The sequence below is a fragment of the Genypterus blacodes genome, unplaced genomic scaffold, assembly GCF_046128005.1.
Source record: "Genypterus blacodes isolate CSIRO-AG114 ecotype Tasmania unplaced genomic scaffold, CSIRO-AGI_Gbla_v1 ptg000070l_1, whole genome shotgun sequence".
Classification (NCBI taxonomy): Eukaryota; Metazoa; Chordata; class Actinopteri; order Ophidiiformes; family Ophidiidae; genus Genypterus; species Genypterus blacodes.
The window spans coordinates 2,267,094-2,280,354 of NW_027466880.1; the positions used below are offsets into that span (position 1 = coordinate 2,267,094).

At 41.7% G+C, this 13,261-nt stretch overlaps 1 protein-coding gene across 17 annotated transcripts in view; it reads left to right on the forward strand.

Annotated features, from left to right (window-relative positions):
* cadpsb (Ca2+-dependent activator protein for secretion b) overlaps positions 1 to 13,261 on the forward strand; it is a 50,498-nt gene that overhangs the window by 3,815 nt on the left and 33,422 nt on the right. For all 17 annotated transcript variants that reach the window (XM_076156685.1, XM_076156684.1, XM_076156680.1 and 14 more), the window contains exons 2-3: positions 6,778 to 6,891; positions 8,715 to 9,047. In XM_076156685.1, the coding sequence (XP_076012800.1) occupies positions 6,778 to 6,891; positions 8,715 to 9,047 (447 nt within the window). The remainder of the gene's footprint in view (positions 1 to 6,777; positions 6,892 to 8,714; positions 9,048 to 13,261) is intronic.

Here is a 13,261-nt window from a genome sequence, read left to right on the forward strand (position 1 = left end):
TACATGCAGCCAGAGACACAAGTCAGAGAGACAAGACAGAGACACAACAAATGGTCAGGAAGCTCAGGTATGATGACGCCAACACGATTTGCATTATTGTGTAACGGTTTTGAATTTGGGCGGCACTTAAGACATCAATCAACAATCAAAGATGCGTTCCAGTCAGTGTGGAAGACGAGCTTTGAATGCACAATAGACCTACGTCAATCAGCCTCTGTCCCATTAAGTAGCAGAGTGTGTTAACATGCTTTTGTATAATCCTGTTTTAATGTGATGTATTCATCAGTGACACAGAGATGAATGTTAGATCATAAAAGGTGATTGACGAAGGGACAGAGCAGAAAAATAGCAGGCAAGAACCTCCTTATTTGCAATATGGGAAACCTATTACTCGCTGACAAATGAAACATCTTCTGCCCGCACATAAACAGGAGGAGAGGCTGACGACTTGTTTGTTAGAATAATAACAATGTCTCGTCTCAAAGGTTTGGCGGCTTTGAAGGCAGCAGTCACAGTGGAGATTGAGTTTACAGTATTTGCCAAGAGTATACAGTCCATGACCTGATATTTGATACTCTAATGATGTACTCACCAAAATAGCTTCAGTAAGGCAAATGTTCCACTTCACTTTCTACTGTTGTGGATGTGAAGTGAAGGCATTTACGCCACACACACTCTTCGTACATGTGTCTTACTCTGATCTGTCTTGAAAGCTTTCACATACATGTTTCTCTCTTCCTGCTGCCGTGTTTGATCAGCTGATGTAAACAGGCTGCTATCTATCTTTCCTACCAGCATGGGACTTGGTACAGTTTAATACCTAAAAAACCTAACAGAGGCTATGAAATTTGAGTTTTAGGGACAATTTAATTAGTTAACATCCATAAGCGTTTAAACTTTAATCTTGGCTGATCTCAAGGGGAGGAACAGGCATGGCAGAGTCATTTGACCTGAAGAGGAGTTGCCTGCTTCAAGGAGGAAGGAGCTTAATTTGTTGCTCCTCAAACTGTATTAATTTGTTCTTTGACTTTAAAGTGTATTGACAATATATATTGATCAATTATAATAATTCACATTGTCTCTTTAGAGGTCTTTCACAGTGGTAATTTAATGTAAATATTAGCTCATATTCACTCGGACCATGATTTTTTGACCAAATATATTTAAATACATTTGGTCTATTAGGATTACTCAGGTTGTGTTTGTATAGATCTTGTATTCATGAAAGAAAATTGCTTAATGTTTTCTCACACCTGACCTTAATGTTGACTTGCTGTTAAGATGTGATGAAAATACGATGAAAATACAACATTGTGCGACCACTAGGGGACAGAAAATCACCAGAATGACATTTAACCAATCAAATTGTTGGCTAATGTGTGAATGCGCCGTCCTAACGATGTCAGGAGACTCACAAGTCACATGTCTGTTCACCTGATCAATGCAAGTCCAAAATCCAATCTGCTGAGCTTATGTGGTCATCAGCTGGGCAAATGCTCACATTTCTTCACCAACCGCATGCAAAATGTGCCTCTCAGTCATTTTATGTTGGAATTGAGTTTTTCAGTTGATCTGCAGGACATATTGGTCTATATTTTACATGTTTTTGCGAGGAGGAAGGAGTGAATTTATTGACCGATAAATGCTGGTGCCTCACCCAGGAACACTTTTGCTACAGAACTCCATGTTAAAGAATTCACAGGAAAGACTGGTCTATTTCTGTTCTTAACACCTGCCCAGGCTACAGGGAACAACAAGAGTGAAACAAGCTCGAAATTTCTGTAGAGCCTCAGCGATCAGTTTCTGTGGTTTCAGCACAAAACCAACAACAACCAGATCAGTTTTCCCCTAATTTGCCACTGAAATGTGTACGGAAAAGTAGTTTGTTCCAAATGCAATTAGACTGCTGGATGATTTGAAGATGAGCCTCGCTTTGCTTCTTCCTCTAGCTGTCTGATTCATGCCATATTCACTCTCATCTCAAACCATTTCCTTTCGATGAATACACATGATGCAGTGCGGAATTAAACAGATCAAGCAAGTCCAACAGTTTGGCATTAAGAGCTGTTATATTTGAGAAAATCACCTCTAACGGGGGGAGGGGAACCAATGATGAGGAAAGGGGAAAGTGATTTGTGGAGGGTGGCAGGAAACACAGGGATAAAGGGATAGAAACAAATGATCCATGCACCAGCTTTCTGTGCTGTACGCATATATCAGCATCACCCTGCTACTATAATAAACATTCTGCATCATGAGATATGCAGCAACCTGCCCACCAAGACAGTTGAAAACAAAACGTCCTTGTTGGTGGTAAAAATACAGGAAAGTAACATTGCCTCTTGGGTATAAGATGATGCCCTCGCTTTTAATTACATAAATGTTAATAACAGCATTTACAAGTTTTCTGCTGTATATTTGGAACATCATCACATGAGAGGTTGAACCTTAAATTGATGCCATGTAATGTGGGAACCATAAAAGTATTTCATTGTTTTTGATTTAATGCCTCATCATTGAATGAATAGACTTCATTAAAGCTACGCACATATATGTGTCCGCTCCATCCGCGGTATCGCTGAGTAAGAGCAGATTTTCCCCTCAGTAACTGAATGAGCCTAATGAGGAAGGAGCTGAGCTGCAATGGCTGCTGTCAGTGAGTTGGTAGTGTGATAATGAAGGGGCTCGGTTGCTTCTGGACACAGTGTTCTCCTTCAGATGAGCAGTCACACATAGCTTCTGAATGTGACAGCAGACAGAGGCAGTGGGGCTGTTTGCCATGTGTCAGGTTCAGTCTGCAGAGCGTCCACACCTGGCTGTTTGCTGACCCTGCCGCCACGCCGCTGTTTACCCACAAGAGCCTGTGTTTGTGTACCTCAGAACAAATGTCTGTGAGCGTGTCTGTGTTGGGGATAAAAAGCTTCTGCATTTGTCTTTGTATAATTGTACTTTTCAGACCTCCGTGTTAGTGTGTTGTGTTTGCTTAAGCCTATTTGTGGTATGTTTTATGCAGCTGTCGCTCCCATCCTCGTATTTGCTTGTTTACACAGATGTTCACTGGTGGTGTCATCTGCATCATGAGCGAAATGTGCTTTGTCTGGACAAGATGATCCACCAGTGCCATGTTTGCTGAAAACCAACAGCAAACACAATCAGCACATTTAGTCTGCGGGATATCTTTTCATTTCTTTGTATACTCGACCTCATTTATTCACGGGATGAGAAGTTGAGCAACCTGAAAATTCACAACTGAATTTACGCTCTGTTGAAGAATATAATTTAGATGTATTTCTTTCTCAATAATTCCCTTAAAGCTTATTTAGCTCCATGGAAAAGTCAAAACCGCACTTAAGTTTCGATTCAATTTCGGAAAACACCTTAATTTAGCCTTTCCTCTCAATGTTATGTAACGTCTCCAGGAAGCTTGTGAGTCAGCGCGGCTGAACCTTTATTGCACAGAGCTGCACAAGCTCTATACTGCATTCAATTAGCTAATTAGTCCACTCGCAGCACTACTAGGACAGCTGCAGGTATGTTATTTATCTCACAAGCAGTGCTGATTAAATTTCAAAGAGATAAAATGATAAATATGAGAGCAGACTCCTGGGGAAATAATCATTGCGAATTAGAGGCGTTATGTAACCCGCAGGCGATACTGCTCATGTGTACCCTGCTGTGTATATGCAGTATGTTGATATATATACAACACAATCCACACTTTACTTCATGAGGATACAGAAATACAGAGCTGCTCTTTGACAAGCTCATACAAATCTCGTAAAATGTAATTGTGATGTGAGGACAGAATGAGGGCAGCTGACCAACCGATGAAGATATGACCTCATATAGTCATACAGCCCAGGAACACAAAAATACAAACACACACACACACACACAAAAATGTGCTACCTTTACAAAAACTACATTTAATTACCTGCTTTTGTTTTTCTCCCCGAAACAACTTTATAAAGTTTTCTCATATCAGCTCGACATTCCTTCCCAGCAGTCTGCGGTCTCCTGTCACTGACACTGTCGCTGTGTCCATTCTACCGATATGTAACAGGAATTGATGGTGTTACACGGGCGACATGCTACGAAACGGCAGGAACGTTGCGACCACTTCCTCTCCCTCGTATTGAGGCAGCTGACAACCTACTGGACTGGAGAGTGGGCAGAGATGAAACCGGGGGGTGACATGTATATGATTGTGTGTGTGGTCTGATGTGCGGGTGCCTGTGCTGTCATATTTCAGTAATGAAAGACATTTTTGGGGCCCGGTTGAGCCTATTTGACCGTAGGGAGAACACTGCATATGTGGCCTAATGAACCTGTGCTAGAAGGCTTAATCAACCGTGGTATTTGATAATTCCCACAGTTCATTTTCATGCTATTTACTAAAGCAGTCAAGAATGACTAAACCTTAGAGACCTGAGCTAGATATTTGCTAAAAACACATTTGAAGCGATAATTTCACACATTCTAAGGTGTTTCCATGTTTACCATCTATTGCCAGCAGCAACTTAAATACTGCATCACTTTCGACACATTCAAACCATTAAATCCATAGCAATTTTGAACTTTAATGAAGTTACTGTACATCAAGGCTGTGCCATGTGCCTACCTCCTCTGTTGATAAGCGAAAAGGGTGATTAATGTCAGTGCCGACTCCATTGCATGCCAATGAATCACTGTTACACTTGCAATCTTGATAAGAGCCAGAGAGAATCAATAAGAGCAAAGCAGAAAAGTATTTCTTGGGAGTCTGGCAATACAGATGAAAACAGAGGCATTTCTTTCCTCTAATCCATCAGTTTGGTTACAAATCATAACAGTTTTCCAATCAGCATGAACGTGCCCGAGCACAAAGAACAGACAGTTCTGAGAGTCAGAAATATTAGATACAGGTGAACTTCCACAGGTGAGGAATCGGACTGTGTACTTCAGATTTGCTGCAGGTGTCAACTTTCCTAATACACACACACACACTGAGAGAAGGAGAGAGAGAGAAAGAGAGAGCTAGCTTGCATCTTGCCCTGGTGTCACATGAAGTTTCCGCTAAGGGAAGGTGTCAGCGTAAATAAGCAAAGGTATTGTTGGCTTTGAGGTGTGTTTTGCCAGTGTTTGGATGCACTTTCACTGATCCATCCCCTTTATTCTACAGGAATTTGTTTGGCAGAGGAGATGACAGGGTTATCAGTGGCTGGGCTGTATAGACAAGAAAAATCCCTCTGAAAACTAAATCACGTCTATTCTATACACTTTTGGACGGTAAAGCAGTGAAGCTTTGAACAGTGATGAGTTATATTCAAGGACATTATCGCTTCACATCGGCTTGATTCTACTTTAAAACTTTCTCTGTATTTGACCAAACCCAACTTCTTTGGATGAAGGATCAGATTACGATCTTTGTCACGAAACAGTTTTAAATAATTTATTCAGCTCTGGACGAAACCCGCCAATAAGCTGCCATGAGATAAATGTGTTTGATTAAAAATGTTAATGTTAAGCAACCGAGGATGAGCCTGTCGATATCTGTGTCAATTCAATTAAATTGACTGTCACGTCATGATTAAACCCTCAGAACAGACTGTTTTGCATATTGGCGTTATTAAGGTTTCTTGCCTCAGGTGTTCCTTGAACATCCACAGAAATTGCAGGAATAGTCAATACACTTACTCTTAGTCTCATCTGTATGTTGCAGAAGAGATGAAAACTGAAGCAGAATCCATAGGCACACACTCCTGATGTTAATGCTTTGACGTTGTGCGTTGTTATTGGATCTTTTATATTTGGATGTAACTAGTATCTCATCCTTTCATTACAAACATTTTATTTAACACTGAATGTCATGAATTGGCTGTAATAGTTCAATTGTTGAAACAGATTCGTATTGGGCCCAACTCTTTCACTTTCACGTTTGCTCGCATAAAGAAATATACATTATATGGTGTTTCGTTGATTTTGTTCTTTAGCGAAAAGGGGTTGGGGTGGTACGGTGGTAACACACAGATGGCGTGGAGATTGGCTCACAGGCACATGATATGTGGTACTTTTCCATCTCACTCCTACACCCAAGTCTGTCACGTGTAAATATGCGCCTGAACGCACAGAGACACACACTTTACCACCAGGTCCCTGTCTGTTCTTGATATACATAACAGCCAGAATGAAAGCAGGCGACAGAGGGAGATTATCTGTGTATTGGCTGTTAGGTGGTTGAGACTCTGAAATCAATCAACAGATTCCTTCATCCGGGGGTGGTGGTGGTGGTGGTGGTGGTGGTGGTGGTGGGGGGGGGGGGGCACAAAAACAAAACCAGATAATACACTGCATCTTACCTTCATGTTTAGATAAATTCACACTGTTCAGTCTGTCATTGTGACAGGCTCGTGGCACTGTATTTTGCGCAGCATCGGGTTCCAATCTTAGGTTTTCTATGGCTGTTTGTTCAAACACGGAGGTGATTAGGACACCGACAGAAGTAAAGATGCCTCCTGGCTGCCTCCCTTGTGTTTCAGGCTCAGCTGCCTGGGAGGAGACCCAGGGGTAGAACTTGGATGTGCTGAGTGGATTGAGGATCCTCCAGGAGGAGCTGGAGGATGCTGGTGGGAAAGAAGGACATTTTTGTTGTGCCTTGTTACCACACTGTCAGGAGTGGAATAAGGAACTAGATAGTGGATGGACATTACTGTGTTTTAAACTGGTGTTGTTTGCTTGTGACATATTGTCTTGCTCTGTCTATAATGAAGTGTCCTCTGTGTGCCCTTGCTCCCACAGATAAGCAAGCAGCAGCTTCAGCAGACCAAGGATCGTTTTCAGGCTTTCCTGAATGGAGACACACAGATTGTGGCTGATGAGGCATTCATCAACGCTGTGCAGAGCTACTATGAGGTACCAAAGTCCCATATGTGCTCCCTCATAATGATCGTCTCCAACTCAGAACCATTTTGTTACCCAAGCATAACAATTTTTGGAATGTATTTGCTTTTCAGATGATTATATAGATTACATAAATATCCATCATTTATTATGTTCTGTAGGTAATGGTATGTATGACATGCTTATAAAACTGTGAAGCATAAAAAGCCCATACAAGGGCATTCTTTTTTTTTCTGACTGCTGAATGATAAAATGGTGGATGAGGCTATTCACTGTTCACATTATGAGTTGTATGTGGTGGACACAACCATCTCACTCTTCAATCCACGGTTGAATAACCCATCATTACGAGGCATGCAGTGCAATAGGCGTGGCAGATGCTGTCATATTTTAAAAGCCAAATCTATGAGGAGGAATTCAAGGCAAATGCATTATGAAAGACTCCAGTATGTGGTAAGAGTTAACCCTTACACTGAACATGATCGGTGTGTATCAGCTCAGAATGTAGCTCTAATTTCTGCATTGAAACAAAATAGTATCTGTATTGAAACAGTAACTGTCACTGATATTCTCTACATTATGGATGCTCACAGGGAGTTTTATTTTTGTGCTGTCCTCGGAAAAAATGAACCACAGAGGAATTTCCAGGCAAGAACCCAATGATTGACTTGAACATCTTATTAATTTCAGCCTGCAAACCTTTGGCATCCACTCACACATACACAAACTGACAAGAGTAATGTACCAGTGTAATGTTTCAGGACAGCAGACTCCGGGCTGCAGCCACAGGAGATGCTAAGCACAAAATGTGACTGTCAGACTGACAAAGCAATTGGCTCTGATGGTAACTTTGCCTGATGCTGTGACAAAATAACATTGTCTCTGTCCATGTAAGTCTGTTACCACGGCGAGATAGAGTGGGGCCATGTTGTGGTTCTAATTTAAATTTAACGTCTATTATAATGTTACCGTAGATGTCACAGACACAAAAGCGGTTTGATAGCCTTTGAAGGCTATTTGGCTATTAGTTGTTGATTTTATTTGTATTTTATTTTATTTGTAGTCTTAGCTGAGCTATATTACATTTTATATGCACACTATTCTTAATACACTGTAGACTATACAGTATATGAGTGTTGCCTGTTCTTGATTTAGGCAAAATGTTGAGTAATATACAGGCGTGGAATTATTAGGATTCCAGCATTCACCATATAAGCATGACTCAGTGCTTAATCTACTTATAACAGGAAGTGCGGCAGGTAAGGAAATGCATCTGAGGATTTCTCCTGCCGATTTAAGGCAACAGAACATTTACATGCCTGAGTTAATCAATTTACACTCACATAATCTACTTTTGTAATGCATTGTACAGCGATATTGATTTATGCCAATTTGTACATGATTGTTGTGTCAACATGCCATCTGAGAGTGGAATCCAAATCTTCCTGTGCATGTTTATCTACTGATGTTTGACTGACTGTGTTTTTTAAATCATACTCTTTATATTTCCTCTAACAATGTCTGTTTGAGTAATATAACTTGACAAAATCACAACATAACATTTTATTATTTGTATTATTCCACCTATTTTTTTGGCCTTTAACTATGTTTTTTTTTACTATTTCAAAATGCTCAGTTCTGCAATTTCTTTTGATCTCTGTCTATAATTTTACAAAATTGTTGCACCATTTAAAATTAGTTGAGAAAACCTTCAAATTCTCCAAACCTTCAGCCCTTTCTCCTCACACAACCTTCAACTGTTCCAAATGGATTTATGATTGAACTGCATTGCTGTAGTCACTGACAATAGTTACCGTGGTCTCTCACTCACCCAGGTGTTCTTAAAGAGCGACCGTGTTGCTAAAATGGTCCAGAGCGGCGGCTTCTCGGCCAGTGATTTCAGGGACGTGTTCAAGAGGCACATTGAGAAGCGCGTCCGCAGCCTACCAGAGATCGACGGCCTGAGCAAGGAGACAGTGCTCAGCTCCTGGATGGCCAAATTTGACACCATCTACCGTGGTGATGAGGATCCACGCAAGGCACAACAACGCATGACTGCCAGTGCCGCCTCGGAGCTCATCCTCAGCAAAGACCAACTCTATGAGATGTTCCAAAATATCCTGGGCATTAAAAAGTTTGAGCACCAGCTGCTCTATCAAGCCTGTCAGGTAAGTTTGCAGCACCAAAGATGACATGTCTGCGGGCAATTCCTTACCCATAAAATATGTAAATGCAAAAGAGTTATCATTGCTTCTGAACTGTGTTTCGATGGCTCAGCAATCATTACTTCCACCATTTTCTATTGGATGCTTCTCTCACATTATTTGGATTTGGACTTTCATCTTATTCCAACTCATCTCTCACAACATAATCTGATATCTCAACCAAACACCATATTCACCCTCTAGACTTATACTGTCTCTTTGAATCTGACAAACCAAACTCTTCAAGGAAGACAAGATAATTGACTCACCATATATTATCATATGATCAACCCAGTGTGTTGAATTAACACCGTGGGTTGATCGTCTAAAGGCATCTATGCTGAGATTGCAGGAGGGATAATGGTGGACTCTGGGGTGCTTGTGTCAAACATAACTCTCCTTTGCTTGCTGCAGGTACTGTTTTACTGCTCTCTATGGGAATACTGAAAGCAGCACTAATGTATTCATTCTTCAGTAGATTGATTAAAAGTCGTATCACGGCAGTGTGTGGAGCGAACTCAGACACATTTACATTTGCTCATTATTTGACACATCCCAAAAATATTTCTCTTAAATCCATTTAGATCTAATGGACATGCATCTTGGAAGCCGAGGAATTCTTAAAAACATTCAGATGTGTCATTCCTCTTCAGATAACTTGTCAGTTCACAGATGCTATTTAACAAATTCCACCATCAGTGTTGTTGCTGATACTTGGTGGGAGAACATAGATTCGGATTTCCAGAATGTTTATTATCAATCTTTCTATTGCTGAGGTGTATTACATCTTCATCGCCTCCGAAGGCAGTGCGCATTTTTGCTTCAAAGCCTTTGAGGCTGCTTAACCTAGTTTCTTTCCACTTTTTTTATGTGCTGGCAGGAAATCTGCATGCTGAACACAATGCTGTTCCCCTGAACAGATTCAACTTTTCAGTAATACAGAGATACTGACACTTGAACAATACTCCATCAGAAATGTGTGTGTATGTGTGCGTTTGTGTGTGTGTGTGCATAACTGCTGAAGTAAGAAAAGCCAGAGTTAATTGTCAATAGAAAATGAGCTCTGGCATGTTACAAAATGTCGAGCTTCTGTGCTTTTCCAGCTGTTCTTTGGAGTCGTAAAACATCTGCTGTGGTAATGAATGTAGAAACAAGGCTGGACTAATGTTAACTGTGAGCATCTCCTCGGTAAACCACCATGGTTATACAGTATATTGCCCTTTTCCTAAATGATATATCCTCACTAAAATGGAAAGGTAATCCAGAGAAGATTAGAGCTGCTGGGAATTAATGGAAGTGGGGTTTCACGGATTGGCTGGGATGCAGAGCTCCTGTTTTTTTTAGCTACTATTGCCGGGGATTTACATTTTTACAGTTAACATTCAGAGAGCAGAAAGGAAACGTTGGTTTATTTCCATCTAAAGCTGAAGAGAGAGCAGCTCCTGGAAATGACTAACAGCCTGATTAGCCTTCTGTGTTCACCGATGGCTGTGTGTTCTGACCACTGCTCTGACCAAATAACTGTAAAGAAACATGTTTGGTGTCTCCCTCTTTATTACTGTAACCAATTACTGGTAAAGTAACTTTGTGTCTGCTTAATTGGGATATATTTCCGTCCCAATTTCTAACATAAATATTCCCTTACTTCCTGTGTATACAAGATTATTGCAGAAGCTACTAGAATAAAATGAAAAGCTTCTTAGTTTGCATCATGTGGTGCTGAGGAAAACATGCTTGAGCTGTTAGGGTATGAGGGTGAGCGAGCTCTCCATTTACACCTTGTCCTCAGCTCAGTTGATGAGGAGCTATAGCCTAAGTATTCAGGTTTGCAGATTTTATGGTTCCATCGTGCAGCTCAATGTCTCTACTTCGTCCCCGTTATTCAGCCATAATTACAGCTTAGACTGTCTGCATCCATCAGGTATAATTAAGTTATTTTACAGAGAGGAATGTAAATATCCCATTAGAGGTAGGGTTGAATTAGATAGCTGATATATAACTCGCACACCACCGGGAGTTTATTTGATGTAAACACAATCAGCCATAACAAGCAGAAATCAGTCACATGACTGCAAACACAGAGCGTTCAAGTGCCGCCAAGGTGCAAACCTTAAAATCACCTAAAATATCTTCTGCCTCTCGCATATTTGCAAACAGTATACACACGAGGACAAGGACAGTGAAACTGCACGATAATTTGTTTTCAGGGGTGAGGTAGAGAGTACACTGACTGTGAAAAATGTCCTGAATTCTCATACTCGGGTGTTGTAATCATTAATGCAAATGGCTTCACACTAACTGAAATTACTCCCCAGTCTCAACTGGCTGATTAGATTACTGACGCCTGGCAGTGAGACATAAACACATCAAAACGAGTTTGGCCCTCCTGAGAGACATAAATCAGTGCCTGACGGACAAACCGCATTCAAACCAGTTTTTCCTTCTTACGGGCTTAAAGGACTCCGCGCCTTGATTTCCCCTTTAATTTGTCTTGTCAGCAACTGTTAGGAAATGAGTTTCCTGGTTTAGCCTGTAGCTGATATAATTGTGTAATGGAGCCTCTCCACTGCACACCGGCTTGGGAGAGGATGAAAGCTTTCACAACGCCTGCTCCAGCCACCTTTATGCTGTCGTGCTAAAATGCAGGGCTGAAGCCTGAATGCACCTGCGTTGTTTATAGAATGTTTATGATTTTTGTGTTTGTTGAAATACATAAACGCCTGTTTGCCCTTGACAAAGACTTTGTGAGCACGCGTTCGAAATTGGAATGACTTGCATGTCGCTACACTAACACAAGGGAGGAAGTGTTTTCTCACACTTTCAAATGAACACGTGTACAAAACACACACACATTCACACACACAGCCCAACAGTCTAAATATAGAGCAGCTGCTTTCATTCCTCAAGCACCCACCCAGCTCCAATCTCGCCCTGCCTGCCTCCACTCTTTTCTCGACTCTTTAAGAAACCATTTCTATGTTGTCCGCTGTTAATATCCACGCCACCTCGGAATCTGTCATCACCTGTGCTGTTAACGACTTACCTGCCTCTGTTCAGTCACCTTTACCCTGCTGTCGGCTCGGCTAACATTGAAGCAGCGTCACCTTCATTTCGCTGCCACCACTTCCAGTAACACAGAGAGAAACTTACCTGTCAGCCTGAGAGTGCCTGTCTTCCCATATCATGCCAGTCGACAATTGACAGCGGTGACCTTTCAGTGGGCCCGAGAAGATTGGGGTTTCTACTGGGCTCGGTAAGGGCTTTGCTATTAGTTCGCAGAGACTCTGAAGCACAATTTCCCTTTGCAGCAGGGACCATCTTTACATTTTTACTGCTGTCAAGGGAGATGTGCAGAAAATGAAACTGGCCCAATCCCCCTTCACATGGTACGCTTCAGTCACTCTCTCGTTTTAGCCATTTTGTAGATGAGAAGCAAACTGCGCACAATCACAGCACACGATGTGATTAGTTCTGCAATGTTCCTTCACGTTTTTGCAGCCTTGACAATTTGATTTCACACAAGGAACCTTTGAGTTGTCCTTTGTGTTTTGTTGAAGGCCAGGGCTGACACACACGCAGACACGCAAATGTTCAGGCCAAAAACCGCAGTGTCAGGCAATGACAGGCCGAGCTCCAGGCACGGCACTGACAGTTGTTTTGGGATTGAAGGAATCAGAGGTCACTGGCACAGCAGTCTAGCATTGGCCAGAGCTCTGAGCAGTTTGACAGTTGGCACAGGATCACCAGCAGCGGAAGCCCGAGCAGCAACGTAATCAGTTTCAGCACCGCTCAAGTGTTGTGGTCGCGGATGACTCTGTTTTTAAGGATTTTGAACGTAACCATTCTTTAAATCGTCACTAAAAAGATTGCCTGTCGTAAGTCAGCGTCGGAGCGTGGCAGAATTGTAGCGAGTATAATGTGCTGCAAGTGCAGACATTCTGCTACAGCCGGTGGCAAAGTCTGATTATGCGCTCTAGTAAACAGGAACTCTGGGTGATGTAGCGGCGTGGCTGTTAAGTGGCCAACGCCGGTAACACACAAGACTCCACTGCCCACATGTACTGTCCTCTGGTTAAGATAAAAAGATACAGGGAAGATAATCAATTACCAGTCTCAAGTTACGGTCTGGGCATACCTCCACGATTTTAAATGCGAGAAGTCATAGTACACACACACAC